The 24,180-nt window shown below is 42.7% G+C and overlaps 1 protein-coding gene across 1 annotated transcript in view; it reads right to left on the reverse strand.

Moving 5' to 3' along the window:
* LOC143774986 (uncharacterized) overlaps window positions 1-24,180 on the reverse strand; it is an 862,433-nt gene that overhangs the window by 178,897 nt on the left and 659,356 nt on the right. Inside the window, exon 92 of the mRNA XM_077262800.1 lies at window positions 10,682-10,744. Coding sequence (XP_077118915.1) covers window positions 10,682-10,744 — 63 coding nt within the window. The remainder of the gene's footprint in view (window positions 1-10,681; window positions 10,745-24,180) is intronic.

A 24,180-nucleotide genomic window follows, 5' to 3' on the forward strand; every position in this document is an offset into this window, starting at 1 on the left:
AATTTCTGGTCAACTTTTAACCCTTATAACTCCCTAACAAAAAAAAATTTTGATTCCAAAATTGTGCTGTTGTAAAGCAAACATGTGGGAAATGTTACTTATTAAGTATTTTGCATGACATATCTCTGTGATTTAAGGGCATAAAAATTCAAAGTTGGAAAATTGCGAAGTTTTCAAAATTTTTGCCAAATTTCTGTTTTTTTCACAAATAAACGCAAGGTGTATTGAATAAATTTTACCACTAACATGAAGTACAATATCTCACGAGAAATCCGTGTCAGAATCGCCAAGATCCGTTGAAGCGTTCCAGAGTTATAACCTCATAAAGGGACAGTGGTCAGAATTGTAAAAATTGGCCGGGTCATTAACGTGCAAACCACCCTTGGGGGTAAAGGGGTTAAACGCTATGGCAGGAGACCTAGGAGGACCCCATTGTTGACACAGTGACAGAAAAAACTAGACTGCAGATGTTTTGATCACTTTTTATTCAAATTTATTTTATGTCAGTATGATGATGGTAATTTCGGATAGAGCGATACCACTTGTGTGTACTTTTTTTTTTCTTATTTTCGTGTCAACAGAAATGCTGCATTTTTATTCGTGAAATGGCTTTTTTGTGATTTTTGGGCTTTTTTGTGTTTTTCTACTATTTCACTTTTTTAAAACTTTTTCAATTAGTCCCATGGTGAAACTTATATTTCTTACTTTGCTCACTGGTCTCATTCATTGCAGTAATCGTGTACATCAGTGCCTGAGTCCCTTCAGTCTCTCACTGACTGTGCCTGTTAGACCAGACTTATTGCAGGATCTAACAGGCCACTGTAACCTGCGGATATCAGATGACCTCAGAGTACCATGGCAACCATCAGCACCTGCTATTACGATCTCGGGGGCCGATGGTGTCAAAGGTGGTCTTTTAACCCACTTTTAACCACTTTGATGCAGCTGTTGCGAATGACAATTGTATTTAAGAAATGAATAGGCCCCAATCGGTTCCAAAACTGGTAGGAGCTGATGCCGCAGGGTGTCAGCCATGACATATAACTGTCACCCGTGGGATATTCTCACTTAATCATCAGTGCCATAAAAGAGCTGTGCTGAGGTTTAAGGCCCCTTAACCTCTTCACAACATGCGCTGCATATATACGGTGCAAGCCAGAAGTGGGTGTATGGGTGATGGCTGAGTATTACAGCCAGGACCTGCCACCTGCGATTGATAACCTGTTAAATGCTGCTGTCAATCTGACAGCGGCATTTAAAGAGCACTGATGGATATGAGTGTCCTTACTTTCGCTCATTGGTGTACCCATAATGTGATAATGGAACTAGAGAGAGTACAAAGGAGGGCAACAAAATTAATAAAGGGGATGGGAGAACTACAATACCCAGATAGATTAGCGAAATTAGGATTATTTAGTCTAGAAAAAAGACGACTGAGGGGCGATCTAATAACCATGTATAAGTATATAAGGGGACAATACAAATATCTCGCTGAGGATCTGTTTATACCAAGGAAGGTGACGGGCACAAGGGGGCATTCTTTGCGTCTGGAGGAGAGAAGGTTTTTCCACCAAAATAGAAGAGGATTCTTTACTGTTAGGGCAGTGAGAATCTGGAATTGCTTGCCTGAGGAGGTGGTGATGGCGAACTCAGTTGAGGGGTTCAAGAGAGGCCTGGATGTCTTCCTGGAGCAGAACAATATTGTATCATACAATTATTAGGTTCTGTAGAAGGATGTAGATCTGGGGATTTATTATGATGGAATATAGGCTGAACTGGATGGACAAATGTCTTTTTTCGGCCTTACTAACTATGATAGCGGGTCTCCGATGGTTTGCAATTACAGCTTGGTGTCAGCTGATGACCCCCGTGATTGTCATTACGGAACTCCTATGAAACTATGCCTGTGGCAATCAAAGCAATCAAAAAGTTACATCTATCCCAAAATGGTACTAATAAAAACTTTGTCTCGCCCTGCAAAAAATAAGTCAACATACAATTCCATTGAACGAAAAATTAAAAAGTTTCGGGTCTCAGAAAATGGCAACACCACTTCAAAGATTTTTTGCAAAACTTCCGATTTTTTTCTTCACTACTAAAATATTAATAAAAAGTGTACATATTTGGTATCACTGTAATTGTATTGATGATGAGAATCATACTACATGGTCATTTTTACAACAAAATTACCCTGTACAAACAATTCCCAAGAAACAATGTCAGAAATGTGTTTTTTTCACAATTTCACCGCACTTGGAATTTTTTCCCCGTTTCCGAGTACACTGTGTGGTAAAATGAATGGTGTAATTCAAAAGTACAACTGATGCCACAAAAAACAAGCCCTCATATGTCTATGTGGACATAAAAATAAAAAAAGCTATGGCTCTGGGAAGAAGGGGAGGAAAAAAAAGGAAATGAAAAAGCAAAAATGGGTCCCATCGTGAGGGGGTTAACGGCTGCCATTAAAAGGCATATCGGCGGTCATTAAGGGGTAAAAATAAAGGTGTCATCAGCAAATAACCTACTGTTTTGGAGTTAAATGCATGTTATTTTCTCCCTCACAGACTGTCCTTCATGTTATTCTCTCCTTCACAGACTGTCCTCCATGTTATTCTCTCCCTCACAGACTGTCCTCCATGTCATTCTTTCCCTCACAGACTGTCCTCCATGTTATTTTCTCCCTCACAGACTGTCCTCCATGTTATTCTCTCCCTCACAGACTGTCCTTCATGTTATTCTCGCCCTCACAGACTGTCCTCCATGTTATTCTCTCCCTCACAGACTGTCCTCCATGTTATTCTCGCCCTAACAGTCTGTCCTCCATGTTATTCTCTCCCTCACAGACGGTCCTCCATGTTATTCTCTCCCTCACAGTCTGTCCTCCATGTTATTCTCTCCCTCACAGACTGTCCTCCCTGTTATTCTCTCCCTCACAGACTGTCCTCCATGTTATTCTCTCCCTCACACACTGTCCTCCATGTTATCCTTTCCTCACAGACTGTCCTCCATGTTATTCTCTCCCTCACAGACTGTCCTCCATGTTATTCTCTCCCTCACAGACTGTTCTCCATGTTATTATCTCCCTCACAGACTGTCCTCCATGTTATTTTCTCCCTCACAGACTGTCCTTCATGTTATTCTCGTTTTAATATACAGGTCCTTCTCAAAAAATTAGCATATAGTGTTAATTTTCATTATTTACCATAATGTAATGATTACAATTAAACTTTCATATATTATAGATTCATTATCCACCAACTGAAATTTGTCAGGTCTTTTATTGTTTTAATACTGATGATTTTGGCATACAACTCCTGATAACCCAAAAAACCTGTCTCAATAAATTAGCATATTTCACCCGTCCAATCAAATAAAAGTGTTTTTTAATTACAAACAAAAAAACAATCAAATAATAATGTTCAGTTATGCACTCAATACTTGGTCGGGAATCCTTTGGCAGAAATGACTGCTTCAATGCGGCGTGGCATGGAGGCAATCAGCCTGTGACACTGCTGAGATGTTATGGAGGCCCAGGATGCTTCAATAGCGGCCTTAAGCTCATCCAGAGTGTTGGGTCTGGCGTCTCTCAACTTTCTCTTCACAATATCCCACAGATTCTCTATGGGGTTCAGGTCAGGAGAGTTGGCAGGCCAATTGAGCACAGTAATACCATGGTCAGTAAACCATATACCAGTGGTTTTGGCACTGTGAGCAGGTGCCAGGTCGTGCTGAAAAATGAAATCTTCATCTCCATAAAGCATTTCAGCCGATGGAAGCATGAAGTGCGCCAAAATCTCCTGATAGCTAGCTGCATTGACCCTGCCCTTGATGAAACACAGTGGACCAACACCAGCAGCTGACATGGCACCCCACACCATCACTGACTGTGGGTACTTGACACTGGACTTCAGGCATTTTGGCATTTCCTTCTCCCCAGTCTTCCTCCAGACTCTGGCACCTTGATTTCCGAATGACATGCAAAATTTGCTTTCATCAGAAAAAGTACTTGGGACCACTTAGCAACAGTCCAGTGCTGCTTCTCTGTAGCCCAGGTCAGGCGCTTCTGCCGCTGTTTATGGTTCAAAAGTGGCTTTACCTGGGGAATGCATGGTGGCTCTGGATGTTTCCACAACAGACTCAGTCCACTGCTTCCTCAGGTTCCCCAAGGTCTGGAATCGGTCCTACTCCACAATCTTCCTCAGGGTCCGGTCACCTCTTCTCGTTGTACAGCGTTTTCTGCCACATTGTTTCCTTCCAACAGACTTACCATTGAGGTGCCTTGATACAGCACTCTGGGAACAGCCTATTTGTTGAGAAATTTCTTTTTGGGTCTTACCCTCTTGCTTGAGGGTGTCAATGATGGCCTTCTTGACATCTGTCAGGTCGCTAGTCTTACCCATGATGGGGGTTTTGAGTAATGAACCAGGCAGGGAGTTTTTAAAAGCCTCAGGTATCTTTTGCATGTGTTTAGAGTTAATTAGTTGATTCAGAAGATTAGGGTAATAGGTCGTTTAGAGGACCTTTTCTTGATATGCTAATTTATTGAGACAGGTTTTTTGGGTTATCAGGAGTTGTATGCCAAAATCATCAGTATTAAAACAATAAAAGACCTGACAAATTTCAGTTGGTGGATAATGAATCTATAATATATGAAAGTTTAATTGTAATCATTACATTATGGTAAATAATGAAAATTAACACTATATGCTAATTTTTTGAGAAGGACCTGTATGTATGTACAGTAGTTTATTTATGAACGCTGATTGGTCGAGGCCGGCCAGGCGTGATCAATCAGTGATGCAGGATTTCGGTTACAGACAAACAGACACTTAGACAATTATATATATATATAGATGGTAGATAGATGGATAGATAGATAGGTAGAAAAGTCTGCAATTCCTGTGCACATACAATAAAATCACACTGACAGGTTACAATAGAATAGATAGAAAAGAAATATATACATAGTATAGGTGTATATATATATATATATATATATATATATATGTGTCAGTGAGACACACACATATATATACAGTTAGGTCCATATATATTTGGACAGAGACAACATTTTTCTCATTTTGGTTATAGACATTACCACAATTAATTTTAAACAAAACAATTCAGATGCAGTTGAAGTTCAGACTTTTAGCTTTCATTTGAGGGTATCCATATTAAAATTGGATGAAGAGTTTAGGAGTTTCAGCTCCTTAACCTGTGCCACCCTGTTTTTAAAGGGACCAAAAGTAATTGGACAATTGACTCCAAGGCTATTTCATGGACAGGTGTGGGCAATCCCTTCATTATGTCATTCTCAATTAAGCAGATAAAAGGCCTGGAGTTGATTTGAGGTGTGGTGCTTGCATTTGGAAGGTTTTCCTATGAAGTAAACATGCGGTCAAAAGCGCTCTCCATGCAGGTGAAACAAGCCATCCTTAAGCTCTGAAAACAGAAAAAACCCATCCGAGAAATTGCTACAATATTAGGAGTGGCAAAATGTACAGTTTGGTACATCCTGAGAAAGAAAGAAAGCACTGGTGAACTCATCAATGCAAAAAGACCTGGGCGCCCACGGAAGACAACAGTAGTGGATGATCGCAGAATTATCTCCATGGTGAAAAGAAACCCCTTCACAACAGCCAACCAAGTGAACAGCACTCTCCAGGAGGTAGGAGTATCAATATCCAAATCTACCATAAAGAGAAGACTGCATGAAAGTAAATACAGAGGGTTCACTGCACGGTGCAAGCCACTCATAAGCATCAAGAATAAAAAGGCTAGACTGGACTTTGCTAAAAAAAAATCTAAAAAAGCCAGCACAGTTCTGGAAGAACATTCTTTGGACAGATGAAACCAAGATCAACCTCTACCAGAATGATGGAAAGAGAAAAGTATGGCGAAGGCGTGGTACAGCTCATGATCCAAAGCATACCACATCATCTGTAAAACACGGTGGAGGCAGTGTGATGGCTTGGGCATGCATGGCTGCCAGTGGCACTGGGTCACTAGTGTTTATTGATGATGTGACACAGGACAGAAGCAGCAGAATGAATTCTGAGGTATTCAGAACCATACTGTGTGCTCAGATCCAGCCAAATGCAGCCAAACTGATTGGTCGTCGTTTCATACTACAGATGGACAATGGCCCAAAACATAAAGCCAAAGCAACCCAGGAGTTTATTAAAGCAAAGAAGTGGAATATTATTGAATGGCCAAGTCAGTCACCTGATCTCAACCCAATTGAGCATGCATTTTACTTGTTAAAGACTAAACTTCAGACAGAAAGGCCCACAAACAAACAGCAACTGAAAACCACCGCAGTCAAGGCCTGGCAGAGCATCAAAAAGGAGGAAACACAGCGTCTGGTGATGTCCATGAGTTCAAGACTTCAGGCAGTCATTCCCAACGAAGGGTTTTCAGCCAAGTATTAAAAATGAACATTTTATTTAAAATTATTGAATCTGTCCAATTACTTTTGGTCCCTTTAAAAACAGGGTGGCACATATTAAGGAGCTGAAACTCCTAAACCCTTCATCCAATTTTAATGTGGATACCCTCAAATGAAAGCTGAAAGTCTGAACTTCAACTGCATCTGAATTGTTTTGTTTAAAATTCATTGTGGTAATGTCTATAACCAAAATGAGAAAAATGTTGTCTCTGTCCAAATATATATGGACCTAACTGTATATATATATATATATATATATATATATATATATATATATATATATATATGGATCTTTAGATTTCATAGAGAGTTAGATAGCAAAAAAGCCGGTAATTCAATTGTCGGCTTCTGCATAATCATTGCAGAACCCGACATGATATGACACAATGACACATGGTTTACACACAGCAAACCATTGCATATCCATTAGATTTTTATATGTCCCTCACTAATAATGTTAGTAGTGTGTGTGTGTAAAATTTTGAAGCTGTAGGGGTTAAATTAAAGGATTAATTCACAGAAAAAACTGGTATGGGCTGCTGCTCAATTTTCTCCGCCAAAGAGGGAAAGCCAATGACTGAGGGCAGATATTTATAGCCAAGAGAGGTACCATAGTTATTGCCCCCCCGACTAAAAACATCTGCCCCCAGCCACCTTAGAAAAGGCTAATGCGACCGCTCCGGCTGTAAACGACTGGGGAATGAATGAAATGCAGGGAGCGGAGCTTCGGTGACTAGCAGTGCCATCACCGAAGTTGCGCCCCCTGGCGGCATGAACTCATATAAACTCTGCAGTGTGGGAAAATATTCAGAAACTTTCCCACGCTACAGTTCATATGAGTTCATGCCGCCACGGGGCACAGCTTCAGTGATGGCACCGCTAGTCACCGAAGGTCCGCTCTGTTATGATTCGGTGACCTTGGAGCCGCATGAAACTTTCTCTGGAGTAGGTGGAAACTATACTGACCACAGATCCTGAACTAACACCGCAACTAGAAGTAGCCGTGGGGTGTGCCTAACAAACCCTAGACACCTCGACACAGCCGGAGGACTAAATACCCCTATAGATGTAAATAGGAATACTACCTTGCCTCAGAGCAGAACCCCAAAGGATAGGCAGCCCCCACAAATATTGACTGTGAGTAGGAGAAGAAAAGACACAAGCAGGCAGAAAACAAGATTTAGCAAAAGAGGCCACTCTAGCTAAATAGGAAAGGATAGGACAGAATACTAGGTGGTCAGTATTAAAACCCTTCAAAAAATATCCATAGCAGATAATACAAAAAATTCCACAATCTAACTAAAGACGTGGAATGAATATCTGCAACCCCAGAGAATCCAACAAGACTGAGAAAATACTGAAACAATCTAAGCTGGACAAGAAAACACAAAAGAATAGCACTGAATCATGAAGCACACAGCATGTGTGCCACAGAAAAAAAACCAGACACTTATCTTTGCTGATTTGGCAGTAAGGCAGGAGGAACCAGGCAGAGGTCCAACACCTCCCAACAACAATTGACAACTGGCAAGGACTAATGGATCATGCACACCTAAATACCCCAGTCAGAACTGCAATCAGCAGAAACACCTGACCAGGACTGCAACTCAGGGACAACTTCATTACCACCTACCACCACCGGAGGGAACCCAAAAGCAGAATTCACAACACCGCTCCCTGCATTTCATTCATACCCCAGTCGCTTACAGCCAGGAGCGGTCGCATTAGCATCGCTCCGGGTTGTAAATGTATTTAACCCCTTCAGATGGATTTGCAGCATGGAACTTGACTGTACGGCGGACAGGTATGGGATATTGTTGCTTTTTTATTTTGGAATTTTTTACAAGAGAGCGAGGGCTTTGCTTGGATTGAGCGTACAATAAAGATATTAAAAACCTGTGTGTTTGATTCTTTCATTAAATTACTTTATTCTTAATGTGTGTGTATTTTTAACCCTTTCAGACTATTGGATTACTTATTGACACCTCTCTTTTATTAACCAGGCTTAATGTCACCTTACAATAGCAAGGTGACATTAACCCCTTATTACCCCATATGCCAATGCTATGGGGCAGTGGGAAGAAAGAGGCTAAGTTCCGGAATGGGCGCATCTTACAGATGCGTCTTTTCTGGGGTGTCTGGGGGCAGATTTTTTAGCCGGGGAGGGCATTAACCATGGTCCCTCTCTGGGCTATTAATATTTGCCCTCAGTCACTGGCTTTCCCTCTCTGGCGGAGAAAATTCCACGGGAGCCTATGCCAGTTTTTTCCGTGAACTAATCCTTTAATTTAACATCTACAGCTCCAAAATTTACACACACACTACTAACATTATTAGTGAGGGACATATAAAAATCTAATGGATATGCAATGGTTTACTGTGTGTAAACCATGTGTCATATCATGTCGGGTTCTGCAATGATTTTACAGAACCCGACAATTGAGTTATCGGCTATTCTGCTATCTGACTCTCTATGGAATCTAAAGATATAAATATATATATATATATATACAGTATATATATATATATATATATATATATATATATATATATATATATATGTCTCACTGACATATATATATATATATATATATATACAGTATATATACATACATATATATATATACATACATATATACCTATTCTATGTGTATATATCTATTCTATTATAACATGTGATTTTACTGTACACCGCACTGAATTGCTGGCTTTTCAAAGAACCCAGGTGCGTAAAAATCGGATAGCACTCGCATGGTGCGAGTCCTGTATGATTTTTTTCTCCCATCCATTGACTTACATTGGTGAGTCTCGTCCGAGAATCGCAGCAATACGCAGCATGCTGCGTTTTTTTTCTCAGTCCGATATCAGCTGAGAAAAAAATTGCAGAAGAGATGTAACTTATTGAATAACATTGGTCCGAGTGCAATCTGATTTTTTATCGGATTGCACTGGTCCGTTTCTCGCACAAATGAGTATGAGCCCCTAGGAGCCGACACAGATAGAAGAGGGCCCTTGTGCAAGAACAATATATGGGCCCTTTACAGGCCAATACACCACAATGCACAGTTCCACCTGTTTTGCAGATGTAGGTGGCCTCCTTACCTCTTGGGTCTCTGTGTAACACAGGGAGCACTAATGATATATGCACCCTGCTCAGCATGTTCATAAGATTATTTAAAATATGCTAGAATGTACTTTTATGTAAATTGTTGAATAATTTACTTACCTTAATGTACTTTATTTTTATATGTGAATCTCTCCTCTGTTTTTGACAATTCCAGCCTGTTTATAAATATTAGTATCTAATTGTTTGTAATGTTAATATTTATCGTCTGTAACATCTTTTTCATGCCAGTCTGCTATTTTTGCAGCTTGTCTGATTTTAATACTGATGTGTCTAATTAAGCAGCAGGAAGTTTACTACATAACCCAATTAGAGGCTTAGAGCATATGTGCTATGACTAAGGAGTTTGCAAAATGCGCAAACAGTACATTTTCTACCTTGATATGCTGTTAAAACTAGTATGGGCAAGTATGGGAAAAGCTAATTAATTTAATAGATGTAACCTATTCATTACCAGACATAACCATCAATATTTCACCATATAAGGCTATGTTCACACGTTGCGGTTTTGCTGCATTTCTTTCTGCAGGCAAAACCTTCTCTCTTGGCAGTAAAGAAGCTTACACAAAAAGCAGATTTTGCTGCATTTTTTTCTGCAATTTTTTTGCTGTTTTTTTTTATTGTCTCTTGTGCATGCTTATAAAGTTTAATCTCCCCCTAAAAGAATAAAGCAACTTCCTGAAGTTTTTGCATCAAAAGCCTGATATCTGTGTTTTTTGCTTTATTTTTGCACTTACTCATTGTTTTCTATGGGTGAATAACCACTGAATGAAGTGGCATGCTGCAATTTTCAAAAACGCAGCAGTTTTCCAATTCGGTCAGGAAATAAACCCAATGCGTGTTCATGAGATTTCTGAAATCTCATTGCTTTTACTGGTACTGTAAAACGCAGCTTAAAATTTGCATAAAAAACACAGACAAAACGCAATATGTGAACATAGCCTAACAGTATGAAAATGTTTCGGAAAGAAACAGGAATAAGATTCGAAAAGTATAAGAGATGTGCACTGTTGTGCCTTTTTTAGTTAACAGCAAATATTGATCTAGTATTCAATGTGTTCAATGTGTTAAAAGTAATGCATATTATTAAATGCAGAAATCATTCTCACCTTATCGCCCTTATCTCCAACACCACCAGGTGGTCCATCAATTCCTTTTTCTCCGGTATCCCCCTACAAGCAAGGAAGAAAAACTTACTACCTCTAAATTCCTTTGGAAAAGGCCTATGTTTTAACTGTGAGATAGTTTTTTTTCTCCATATTTTGCCTATCTATAAGACCTTTTTCACACGTCCTGATATTTCTGGTACCGGAAAAACCAGTACCGGACATTTCAGTGTCCATGTGTCCGTGTGTGTAATTGTAGCACCTCAGGTAATCGGTTGTTATAGTGGTATTGCTTTTCTCACGGAGAGAGCAATGCCATGCTTGGAAGCGAGGAAGGATCTCTTTAACAGGTAACCAGCACATGCAACACTGTTCTGACTCCAGGCCAGAAGGGGGAGCTCGAGACCTGGATTCAGGGGAAGTTCCCTATATATTCTGGCCTGGGGAGGAGTTGGTTAGTCTGTGAAAGGAGAGTGAAGAGAGAGGAAGCAGACAGAGAGAGTCTGAGAGATGAAAGCTGGGGTCATGCAGACAAGTAGATCTGCAGCTCCAGGATGGAGAGACAAACAGAGCAGTCTGTAGGAGACTGAAAGGGGAAGAGAAGGACACGAGAAGTAAAGAGCTGGAGGGAAGCTGCGACTGAGCTCCTTCCACACTGAAACTCAAAATTCCAGTAGCCGGAAGACCAAGGTTGTGGGGTAACTCTATGCCCCACGGAGTCATCCTGAGAGATCCTTGTGTCCTCTAGTTCTTTCTGGCACTACACCATCTTTATCTACTACATCGGGAGCCCTTGGGATCCAGCTTCATCTGTGGGAAGCCATACCATCCTTGCTGCCATAACATCACCCCAGTGGACCCCTTAACCCCTTACTGACCTCGGACGTACTATACCGTCTGAGGTCAGCTCCCCTGCTTTGATGCAGGGCTCCGCGGTGAGCCCGCATCAAAGCCGGGACATGTCAGCTGTTTTGAACAGCTGACATGTGCCCGCAATAGGCGCGGGCAGAATCGCGATCTGCCCGCGCCTATTAACTAGTTAAATGCCGCTGTCAAACGCAGACAGCGGCATTTAACTACCGCATCCGGCCGGGCGGCCGGATATGACGTCATCGCCGACCCCCGTCACATGATCGGGGGTCGGCGATGCTTCTGAATGGTAACCATAGAGGTCCTTGAGACCTCTATGGTTACTGATCGCCGGTGGCTGTGAGCGCCACCCTGTGGTCGGCGCTCACAGCACACCTGCAATTCTCCTACATAACAGCGATCTGATGATCGCTGTTATGTAGCAGAGCCGATCGGGCTGTGCCTGCTTCTAGCCTCCCATGGAGGCTATTGAAGCATGGCAAAAGTGAAAAAAAAAAGTTTTTAAAAATGTGAAAAAAATAAAAAAAACATAAAAGTTTAAATCACCCCCCTTTCGCCCCAATCAAAATAAATCAATAAAAAAAAAAATCAAACCTACACATATTTGGTATCGCCGCGTTCAGAATCGTCCGATCTATCAATAAAAAAAAAGCATTAACCTGATCGCTAAATGGCGTAATGAGAAAAAAAATCGAAACGCCAGAAATACGTTTTTTTGGTCGCCGCGACATTGCATTAAAATGCAATAACAGGCGATCAAAAGAACGTATCTGCACCAAAATGCTATAATTAAAAATGCCAGCTCGGCACGCAAAAAATAAGCCCTCACCTGACCCCAGATCACAAAATGGAGACGCTACGAGTATCGGAAAATGGCGCAAATTTTTTTTTTTTTTTTTTTTTTTTGCAAAGTTTGGAATTTTTTTTCACCACTTAGGTAAAACATAACCTATTCATGTTAGGTGTCTATGAACTCATACTTACCTGGAGAATCATAATGGCAGGTCAGTTTTAGCATTTAGTGAACCTAGCAAAATAGGCAAGCAAAAAACAAGTGTGGGATTGCACTTTTTTTGCAATTTCACTGCACTTGGAATTTTTTTCCCGTTTTCTAGTACACGACATGGTAAAACCAATGATGTCGTTCAAAAGTACAACTCGTCCCGCAAAAAATAAGCCCTCACATGGCCAAATTGACGGAAAAATAAAAAAGTTATGGCTCTGTGAAGGAGGGGAGTGAAAAACGAAAACGGAAAAACGAAAAATCCCAAGGTCATGAAGGGGTTAAGCAGAGTCAGTAATCCCTGACCTAATACCACAGGTGGCGTCACAAACAAACTTTACTCTTTATTCAACAACCTCTTTAAAGTCCTTCCCTTTAATTTGGAAGCCAAGGGCCACAGACCGGGTCACTGCCACTGTGACACATCCCTTTAAGAACGGGCCCAGTTCAGAGTACTCCACGGTCCTAGCGGTCTCTTCATAATACTTGTGGCATACGTGTGGAAACCGTGTGCCACATCAGTACCACACTGTTGTGGATTCTGTTTGTGGGCTCCCTCTGGTGGTTACTGCTGGTACTGGGTGACTTTGGTGGGTTGCGGCCTTTGGTTTCCACCTGTCCATCAGAGGCTGGGTGTTTCCTATTTTACCTGGCCTTTCTGTCATTCCCTTGCCGGCTATCAATGTATTCAGATGTGCTCTGTTTGGTTCCTGCCTACCTGCTCCCAGATCTTTCAGGATAAGCTAAGTGCTGATTTTCAGTTGTTTGGTTTTTTGTCCAGCTTGCTTATTATGTCTCTATGCTAGCTGGTAGCTCTAGTGGACTGAGGTTCTCCCCATGTGCCATGAGTTGGCACATGGGTTCTTGTAATCTCAGGATGGTTTTTTGATTAGGGTTTTTTGCTGACCGCTCAGACCCCTTTTGTATCGTTCTGCTTTCTAGTTTACAGCGGGCCTCAATTTGCTGAACCTATATATATCATCTCTATGTGCGTGCCTTCCTCTCATTTCACCGTCAATACATGTGGGGGGCAACTATACCTTTTGGGGTTCATTCCTCTGGAGGCAAGTGAGGTCTTATTTTCTCTGCAGTACTAGTTAGCTCTTAGGCTGGTGCGTGGCGTCTAGAACCAACGTAGGCACGCTCCCTGGCTATCTCTAGTTGCGTTTGTCAGGCGTAGGGCAGCGGTCAGCCCAGGTTCCATCACCCTAGAGCTCGTCCGATATTTTGTATTACTTTGCTTGTCCCTTGCTATCCCTAGCCATTGGGATTCATGACAGTATAGCCGGCCCACAAAGTGTTAATTGTTTGGGCTGAAGCAGGAGAAAAAGAAGTGTTTAAGGGAAATTTTTTTTTTTTTTTTTTCCTTCAGAGTTTTGCTGCCTAGCCCTTAATTGCTGTCTAGCTGCTTCTTACCTCCTCTTAACCCTTGAATGGCTCTGATATTAGCTGTTTAACATGGATGTCCAGAGTTTGGCTTCCAGCCTGAGTAATCTCGCGGCAAAAGTTCAAAACATACAGGATTTTGTTGTTCACACTCCCATGTCTGAACCTAGAATTCCTATTCCAGAGTTCTTTTCTGGAGATAGATCTACCTTCCTGAATTTCAGGAACAATTGTAAATTGTTTCTTTCTTTAAAATCTCGCTCCTCTGGAGACCCTGCTCAACAGGTCAAGATTGTAATATCTTTCCTGTGGGGCGACCCTCAGAATTGGGCATTTGCATTGGCACCAGGGGATCCTGCATTGCTCAATGTGGATGCGTTTTTTCTGGCATTGGGATTGCTCTATGAGGAACCCAACCTGGAGATTCAGGCTGAAAAGGCTTTATTAGCCCTCTCTCAGGGGCATGATGAAGCGGAAATATATTGTCAAAAATTTTGGAAATGGTCGGTGCTTACTCAGTGGAATGAGTGCGCCCTGGCTGCTAACTTCAGAAATGGTCTTTCCGAGGCCATTAAGGATATTATGGTGGGGTTCCCTATGCCTACAGGTCTGAATGAGTCGATGGCTATGGCCATTCAGATTGATCGGCGTTTACGGGAGCGCAAACCCGTGCACCAGTTGGCGGTGTCTTCTGAACAGGCACCTGAGACTATGCAATGTGATAGAATTCAGTCCAGAAGTGAACGGCAAAATTATAGGCGGAAAAATGGATTGTGTTTTTATTGTGGTGATTCAGCTCATGTTATATCAGCATGCTCTAAACGCACAAAAAGGGTTGATAAATCTTTTGCCATTGGTACTCTGCAGCCTAAGTTCATTTTGTCTGTGACTCTGATTTTTTCACTGTCTTCCATTTCCGTCGATGCCTATGTGGATTCAGGCGCTGCCCTGAGTCTTATGGATTGGTCATTTGCTAAACGCTGCGGTTTTAGTCTGGAGCCTCTGGAAGTTCCTATCCCTCTGAAGGGAATTGACTCTACACCATTGGCTATGAATAAGCTGCAGTATTGGACACAAGTGACCATGCGCATGACTCCCGTTCATCAGGAGGTGATTCGCTTCCTTGTACTGTATAATTTACATGATGTACTAGTGCTTGGTCTGCCATGGTTACAAACTCATAATCCTGTCCTGGACTGGAAAACTATGTCTGTGTTAAGCTGGGGATGTCAGGGGGTTCATGATTATGCACCTCCGATTTCAATCGCTTCATCTACTCCTTCTGAGATCCCTGCATTTTTGTCTGACTATAGGGATGTTTTTGAGGAGCCTAAGCTCAATTCGCTCCCTCCTCATAGAGATTGTGACTGTGCTATAGAATTGATTCCTGGCAGTAAGTTCCCTAAGGGTCGTTTATTTAATCTGTCACTGCCAGAGCATACTGCTATGCGGAATTATATTAAGGAGTCCTTGGAAAAGGGACATATTCGTCCATCCTTGTCCCCTCTGGGAGCAGGTTTTTTTTTCGTGGCAAAAAAAGATGGTTCCCTGAGACCTTGTATAGATTATCGCCTTCTGAATAAGATTACAGTCAAATATCAGTATCCACTGCCATTATTGACTGATTTGTTTGCTCGCATTAAGGGGGCTAGGTGGTTCACTAAGATAGATCTTCGCGGTGCGTATAATCTGGTGCGGATAAAACAGGGTGACGAGTGGAAAACCGCATTTAATACGCCTGAGGGCCATTTTGAGTATTTGGTAATGCCTTTTGGACTCTCCAATGCTCCGTCAGTCTTTCAGTCCTTTATGCACAATATTTTCCGTGAATATCTGGATAAGTTTATGATTGTGTATTTGGATGATATTTTGGTGTTTTCTGATGACTGGGAGTCTCATGTTTTACAGGTCAGGAAGGTGTTTCAGGTTCTGCGGGCCAATTCTCTGTTTGTGAAGGGCTCAAAGTGTCTCTTCGGAGTCCAGAAGATTTCTTTTTTGGGGTACATTTTTTCTCCTTCTACTATTGAGATGGATCCCGTCAAGGTTCAGGCGATTTGTGACTGGACACAACCTACATCTGTTAAGAGCCTTCAGAAGTTCTTGGGGTTTGCTAATTTTTATCGTCGGTTCATTGCTAATTTTTCCAGTATTGTTAAACCTTTGACTGATTTGACTAAAAAGGGTGCTGATGTTGCTGATTGGTCTCCTGCGGCCGTGGAGGCCTTTCAGGAACTTAAGCGCCGGTTTTCTTCTGCTCCTGTGTTGTGTCAACCAGATGTTTCACTTCCTTTTCAGGTTGAGGTTGATGCTTCCGAGATTGGAGCGGGGGGCGGTTTTGTCACAGAGAAGTTCTAATGGCTCGGTGATGAAGCCATGTGCATTCTTCTCTAGAAAATTCTCGCCCGCCGAGCGCAATTATGATGTGGGTAATCGGGAGCTTTTGGCCATGAAGTGGGCATTTGAGGAGTGGCGTCATTGGCTTGAGGGTGCTAAACATCGTGTGGTGGTCTTGACTGATCACAAGAATCTCATTTACCTTGAGTCTGCCAGGCGTTTGAATCCTAGACAGGCTCGTTGGTCGTTGTTTTTTTCTCGTTTCAATTTCGTGGTTTCATACCTGCCAGGTTCAAAGAATGTGAAGGCAGATGCTCTTTCCAGGAGTTTTGTGCCTGACTCTCCTGGAGACTCTGGGCCTACTGGTATCCTTAGGGATGGGGTAATATTGTCCGCCGTATCCCCAGACTTGCGACGTGCATTGCAGGAGTTTCAGGTGGATAAACCGGATCGTTGTCCACCAGAAAGACTGTTTGTTCCGGATGATTGGACCAGTAGAGTCATCTCCGAGGTCCATTCTTCTGTGTTGGCTGGTCATCCTGGAATATTTGGTACTAGAGACTTGGTGGCCAGGTCTTTTTGGTGGCCTTCCTTGTCTAGGGATGTGCGTACCTTTGTGCAGTCTTGTGAAGTGTGTGCTCGAGCTAAGCCTTGCTGTTCTCGGGCCAGTGGGTTGTTGTTATCCTTGCCCATCCCGAAGAGGCCTTGGACGCACATTTCCATGGATTTTATTTCTGATCTCCCGGTTTCACAGAAAATGTCCGTTATCTGGGTGGTGTGTGACCGCTTTTCTAAGATGGTTCATTTGGTGCCCTTGCCTAAGTTGCCTTCCTCCTCTGAGTTGGTCCCTTTATTTTTTCAGAACGTGGTTCGTTTGCATGGGATTCCGGAGAATATCGTTTCTGACAGGGGATCCCAGTTTGTGTCTAGATTTTGGCGGACGTTTTGTGCCAAGATGGGCATTGATTTGTCTTTCTCGTCTGCATTCCATCCTCAGACGAATGGCCAGACGGAGCGAACTAATCAGACCTTGGAAACTTATTTGAGGTGTTTTGTTTCTGCTGATCAAGATGACTGGGTTGCTTTTTTGCCGCTGGCCGAATTTGCTCTTAATAATCGGGCTAGTTCTGCCACGTTGGTCTCTCCTTTTTTTTGTAATTCGGGGTTTCATCCTCGTTTTTCCTCTGGTCAGGTGGAGTCTTCGGATTGTCCTGGAGTGGACGTGGTGGTGGACAGGCTACATCAGATTTGGAATCAGGTGGTGGACAATTTGAAGTTATCTCAGGAGAAGACTCAGCAGTTTGCTAATCGCCGTCGCCGCGTGGGTCCCCGACTTCTTGTTGGGGATTTGGTGTGGTTGTCTTCTCGTTTTGTCCCTATGAAGGTCTCTTCTCCTAAGTTCAAGCCTCGGTTCATCGGTCCTTATAGGATCTCGGAGATTCTTAACCCTGTATCTTTTCGTTTGGATCTCCCAGCATCATTTGCTATTCATAATGTGTTCCATCGGTCGTTGTTGCGGAGGTATGAGGTGCCCGTTGTTCCTTCGGTTGAGCCTCCTGCTCCGGTGCTGGTGGAGGGAGAATTGGAGTATGTTGTTGAGAAGATCTTGGATTCTCGTGTTTCCAGACGCAAACTCCAGTATTTGGTTAAGTGGAAGGTTTATGGTCAGGAGGATAATTCCTGGGTGGTCGCCTCCGATGTTCATGCGACTGATTTGGTCCGCGCCTTCCATAGAGCTCACCCTGATCGCCCTGGGGGTTCTCGTGAGGGTTCGGTGACCCCTCCTCAAGGGGGGGGTACTGTTGTGGATTCTGTTTGTGGGCTCCCTCTGGTGGTTACTGCTGGTACTGGGTGACTTTGGTGGGTTGCGGCCTTTGGTTTCCACCTGTCCATCAGAGGCTGGGTGTTTCCTATTTTACCTGGCCTTTCTGTCATTCTCTTGCCGGCTATCAATGTATTCAGATGTGCTCTGTTTGGTTCCTGCCTACCTGCTCCCAGATCTTTCAGGATAAGCTAAGTGCTGATTTTCAGTTGTTTGGTTTTTTGTCCAGCTTGCTTATTATGTCTCTATGCTATCTGGTAGCTCTAGTGGACTGAGGTTCTCCCCATGTGCCATGAGTTGGCACATGGGTTCTTGTAATCTCAGGATGGTTTTTTGATTAGGGTTTTTTGCTGACCGCTCAGACCCCTTTTGTATCGTTCTGCTTTCTAGTTTACAGCGGGCCTCAATTTGCTGAACCTATATATATCATCTCTATGTGCGTGCCTTCCTCTCATTTCACCGTCAATACATGTGGGGGGCAACTATACCTTTTGGGGTTCATTCCTCTGGAGGCAAGTGAGGTCTTATTTTCTCTGCAGTACTAGTTAGCTCTTAGGCTGGTGCGTGGCGTCTAGAACCAACGTAGGCACGCTCCCTGGCTATCTCTAGTTGCGTTTGTCAGGCGTAGGGCAGCGGTCAGCCCAGGTTCCATCACCCTAGAGCTCGTCCGATATTTTGTATTACTTTGCTTGTCCCTTGCTATCCCTAGCCATTGGGATTCATGACACCACACATGCTGGCGCCTGGGAAGCCACAGAACTGTTAGCGCTGACCCCCGGCATCAGTTACTGAAGACATCTCTCATCATTTTTCTCTGCTCACATTGTGATCAGCGCTAGTAGGGGAGAATGTTGAGAGCTGTATTCAACTGATAACAGCAAGAGCCAGAGGCAGCTGATTGGACTACTACTCCCATCAGCCTACATCTGCTGCCGCTAATAACAACGAAAGCAGGCAGCGTCTGATGGGAGATATTTGATCTGCGATGAACTCACTGAGCTGAACTGCGGTGAACTCACTGACTTCTCACGGTGCAGAGGTCAGCCTGGCTGGGAACGAAGCCTCAGTAACCTGCGGTAACCTCAATGACGTCACCGCTAATCACTGATGCTGCACTTGCCTGGATAGTCACATGTTGGCACCGTCCAGGCTGAAAACTATTTATTCCCATACATGGATTACGGCGTGGGACAGAACGATGGAGAGGTAAGGGATTGTGGTTGTTTTTTATTTTATTACAGGAGACTAGGGCGTCTGTTGTGAAATTGGATTTTGGGCTCCCCCGGTGGCCACTGGTGGAATTGAACTGGTGTGCATCATCCTCTCTGTTCACCTGTTTCCATCAGGATGTGGGAGTCGCTATTTAGCCTTGCTCCTCTGTCACTTCCATGCCGGTCATCATTGTAATCAGAAGCCTTTCTTTGCATGTTCCTGCTGCTAGACAACTCCCAGCTAAGTTGGACTTTAGTCCTTGTTTGTTTTTGCATTTTGTTCCAGTTCACAGCTGTAGTTTCGTTTCTGTGTCTGGAAAGCTCTTGTGATCTGAAATTGCCACTCTGATGTTATGAGTTAATACTAGAGTCTTAAAGTAATTTCAGGATGTGTTTTGATAGGGTTTTCAGCTGACCATGAAAGTGCTCTTTCTGTCTTCCTGCTATCTAGTAAGCGGACCTCAATTTTGCTAAACCTATTTTCATACTACGTTTGTCATTTCATCTAAAATCACCGCCAATATTTGTGGGGGCCTCTGTCTGCCTTTCGGGGAAATTTCTCTAGAGGTGAGCCAGGACTATATTTTCCTCTGCCAGGATTAGTTAGTCCTCCGGCCGGCGCTGGGCGTCTAGGGATAAAACGCAGGCTACGCTACCCGGCTACTGTTAGTTGTGTGGCAGGTTTAGTTCATGGTCAGTTTAGTTTCCATCCTTCCAAGAGCTAGTTCTTATGTTTGCTGGGCTATGTTCTCTTGCCATTGAGAACCATAACAGGCGTCAATGGAATGGACGTTAGGTGACTATAACTGTGCTTATTGTTTTTGAATAAAAATGGAAAAGTGTGTGTGAGGATTGTAGCCTGCAGCTGTCAGTTTTGCCTGTCTGGTTATCAAAAATAAAGGGGAATCCATGCCGTTTTTTAAATGTATCTATTTATGGTGCTGGTGGTATCTGATGAATACTCCTATCAGCCTGTTCTCACTGTTATTAGCAGCAGCAGGTGTAGGCTGAAGGGAGTAGTAGTTCCATCAGCCACAGTCTGCTCTCACTTTTATCAGCTTTATATAACTCTCAACTTTCTCGCCTGCTCACACTGATCACAATGCGAGCAGGCGAGGATGATGATAGTGGTCTTCAGCACTCAGTGCTGGGGAACAGCACTAACATTTCCGCTGCTTCCCAGGCACCTGTATGTGTTACACTGATGACACACAGACGTCATCCCTGAGTCATCAGTGTGCACGTGAGTCATTTTTTCAGTACGTGCTGCTGTTAAAAAATGGACACACAGTCCGTAGAAACACACTGACATTTGCACAGACACATTCACTTGAATAGGCCTACATGTGTGCCTTTGGTACATGTGAAAACTGCCACCACACGTACTGGACACACTGACATCTGAAAGAGGCCTGAGGCCGATTTCACACGTCAGTGCCTCCAGTACGTGTAGTCACAGTTTCCTCACGTACCAAAGGCACACATGTACGTACCGAGACACTGACAAATGTAGACCCATGCAAATGAATGGGTCTATGTGGATGTCAGCGTGTTTTGACGGACCGCCAAACGACCCGCACACGTGCACATGGAGAACAGTGTACACTTTCCTCCGTGCGCATGGACGGCCATGGGGGAAGCAGCGCTACTGTAAGCCGCTGTTCCCCTGCGTGTGGTGCTGAATGCGGCTTTCATCTATTGTCTCCTGCTCTGCCAGCAGCGGCACGAGGCTGCTTTTTTTAGGCTGGGGGCCATATCCAGCCTGAGAATAGCAGCCCACACCTGTGAGTTTTGCCGGGCTGGTTGTAAAATATAGGAAGGACCTCACGTCATTTTTTTTTTCATTCATTCTCCCCTGCTCATGCTGCTGCCGGCCGAGCAGGGGAGAACGGATAACAGCCGGCTTCAGCACCACAAGCAGGGGAACAGCGCAGTGTTTACAGATACAGGAAATATCAGAAAGTGTGAAATCGGCCAAATAGAGTACCACAAAACTTTAGTAACCTAATGTATAGGCTCCACCTTAAGACTTCAGTGCCAGGTATTAGGAATTAAAATCTATTCAACATGAGAACTTTCAAAGATAAGGGTTCTAAAACACATGTTGCAGCTGAAAACTGTGCCAGCATGGACACGGTTTACAAATGACAGCAAGTAAAAGCTCTTTTTTTTTTGAGGGCTGAGCCATTATTTGACAAAACTTTAGCTCACTGTGTCACTGTTACCAATCAAAGTGCCCTTAGCTGCTGTCATTTGCAAACTGGCAAACTGCATGTCAACAGGGTTTTCAGGAGCACTGTAGCGGCAACTTGGAGGCAATGCAGCTGCAATGTATGAACTCCTTCTTTATATAGGTTTTTTTAATATTATTTATTGCAGTTTTCACAGTTTAATTACATGGAAATTTATGGAAATTTAACAAATTTGTTTGGAAATCTGATGGACATCCAATGATCCAAGGACTGAAACTGGATAATCAGTATTTGGGAATTAATTTCTGAGCACAAAATATTGCTTTTAAAATTATTTCAGACACTGTTTTTAGAACAGGGCTGCAAACCATTATACATAAGTGAATTGAAAGTTGAAAAACCTTTTTACTCTTCATATAAGTTGGACCCAGATGGTATTTGAGATCATACATTTCGTACATACCAAATTAGCTACTTTCCCTGATTTAATTAAAAAATATGCTGAATAAAATAATTTTTAGACATAAGTTGGGATGCTTTATCTCATATATTTGGTAATATTAATATTAGAAATATGATCGAAATTCAATTCTGTGTTCCACTTAACCCGATCTTTCATTACAAAAATCCTTACAGAATCCTAACATCAACATTATACAAAGCTTTATAAGCTTTATCTTGACATTAGGATTCAAAAATAGTTTTTGTAATAAAAGATCACTTTGTAGTCAACCCTTTGGTAACAGTTTTTTATTTTTACCCTCTCATCCTACACACGCAATTTGTATAGAGCCTGTATTTCAATACTACAGCTTTTATTTGCAAATGTGGTTGTATGCCAAACCAATTTTTAAAAACTTCAAATGCTAGTATCTTCCAACAAACATTTGTATTGTGCCTTTCTCACAATGGACTCAATGTGCATACCTTTTTCTGTAAATCTGTAAGAACTTTTCTTCACTTTCATCTTCCCAAAAATTCTCCACTTTGTGAATTTTCTGAAATTGTTGATTATCCCAAACTTGGATGATTTCCAAGAGTCTGATTTCACAAATCTTTTTAAATTTAAAACAAACTTTGTGTAATTTTCTTTAGACCTGTGAATTTCTAGTGACTAAAGCGCCTCTCTCCAAATGTTCCAACAGACAGTCAAGATTACTTTCTCTAATGTTAAGCAGGTTCAGACAGGCATATTTCACAGTTCCTTATGGTACACAAAGCCCAATCCGACTGCAACTCTCCTGAACGAAACTTGCAACTTCATAAACATATTTTAGGCTCTAAATTTGGGTCGGTAACTCAGTCAGTCTAGGTATTGTGGTCCCTATATATAGACAGCAAAATACATCCATCTGAACCTGGCTTAAAAGGAGTTATCAGGGATTTTGCTTATTTTTGTTACTGCATGCTGTTGATATCTGCTTGCTCAGACTGGCCACAGACCGCTCTTATTGATGATTCTGCTCCTTCTGGCGACGTCACTTTAACAGAGCAGCTGCTTCTCTTCTACTCTGCTCTGCTGATGTCATGCTGATTGATAACAGGCTCAATGCTGCCTTACTGTCACAAATGTGCCACACCCTCCTGGGAGATCTGGGATTAGAAGATCACTACATATTGTGAATCGTAGGTCTTCCATTTACGCTGAAGTCACACTTGAGAGGAATACGGACGAGTGCTATGTGAGAAAAAAATTGCATAGCACTCAGACCAATGTTAATCTATGGGGCAGCTCCCATCACCGTTTTTTTTCTCGGCTGTATTATACGTGCTGCCCTGCGCTTAGTAACCCGATATTTACCCTGGTTACAAGTGAACACATCGCTGGATCGGCGTCACACAGGCCGATCCAGCGATGACAGCGGGTGATCAGCGACCAAAAAATGGTCCTGATCATTCCCCAATGACCAATGATCTCCCAGCAGGGGCCTGATCGTTGGTCGCTGTCACACATAACAAGATCGTTAGCGGGATCGTTGCTATGTCACCAAAAGCGTGACGTTGCAATGATATCGTTAACGATATCGTTATGTGTGACTCAGCCTTAACCAAGCGCACAGTATCTGCCTGAGCCAGATGCTGGGACTGATGTCTCCACTGAGCAGGCTCCACTGCGGCCGGAGAAGAATGGGAGACCGCAGCGGAGGTGGTTCAAGATTCCCCCTGTGCAGCGGCGGGAACTCGACACCTAACACTTGCCATCTGGAAAAGGCAACCTTCAACCAAGAGACAACTGGAGCAGTTTGCTCTTGAGGAGTGGGCCAAAATACCTGTCAAGAGGTGCAGAAGTCTCATTGACAGTTACGGGAATGGTTTGTTTGCAGTGATTGCCTTAAAAGGTTGTGCAACAAAATATTAAGTTAAAGGTATCATCATTTCTGTCCAGGCCTATTTCATGAGTTGTTTTTTTTTATTCTGTGGAAGCATGGTTGAAAAGCAATGTCTGACTTTAATTTGTTCATTTTCATAGATTTTTAATTTATTATTACTTTTATCAGATTCAAGTTAATTCTGTGATCATTGTGGGTTTTTCTGTAGTTAAACAAGGCGTACCAACAATTTTGACCACGTGTGTACCTACCTGTTAGTTCTTAAGACCATAGTAAAAAAATAAAAAAAAGTCCTAGAAAACCACTTTAAGACCTTCAAAGGACTCTAAATTCTCAAGTAAACTAGCCCATTCT

Source organism: Ranitomeya variabilis, chromosome 5 (assembly GCF_051348905.1).
Source record: "Ranitomeya variabilis isolate aRanVar5 chromosome 5, aRanVar5.hap1, whole genome shotgun sequence".
Lineage (NCBI taxonomy): Eukaryota > Metazoa > Chordata > Amphibia > Anura > Dendrobatidae > Ranitomeya > Ranitomeya variabilis.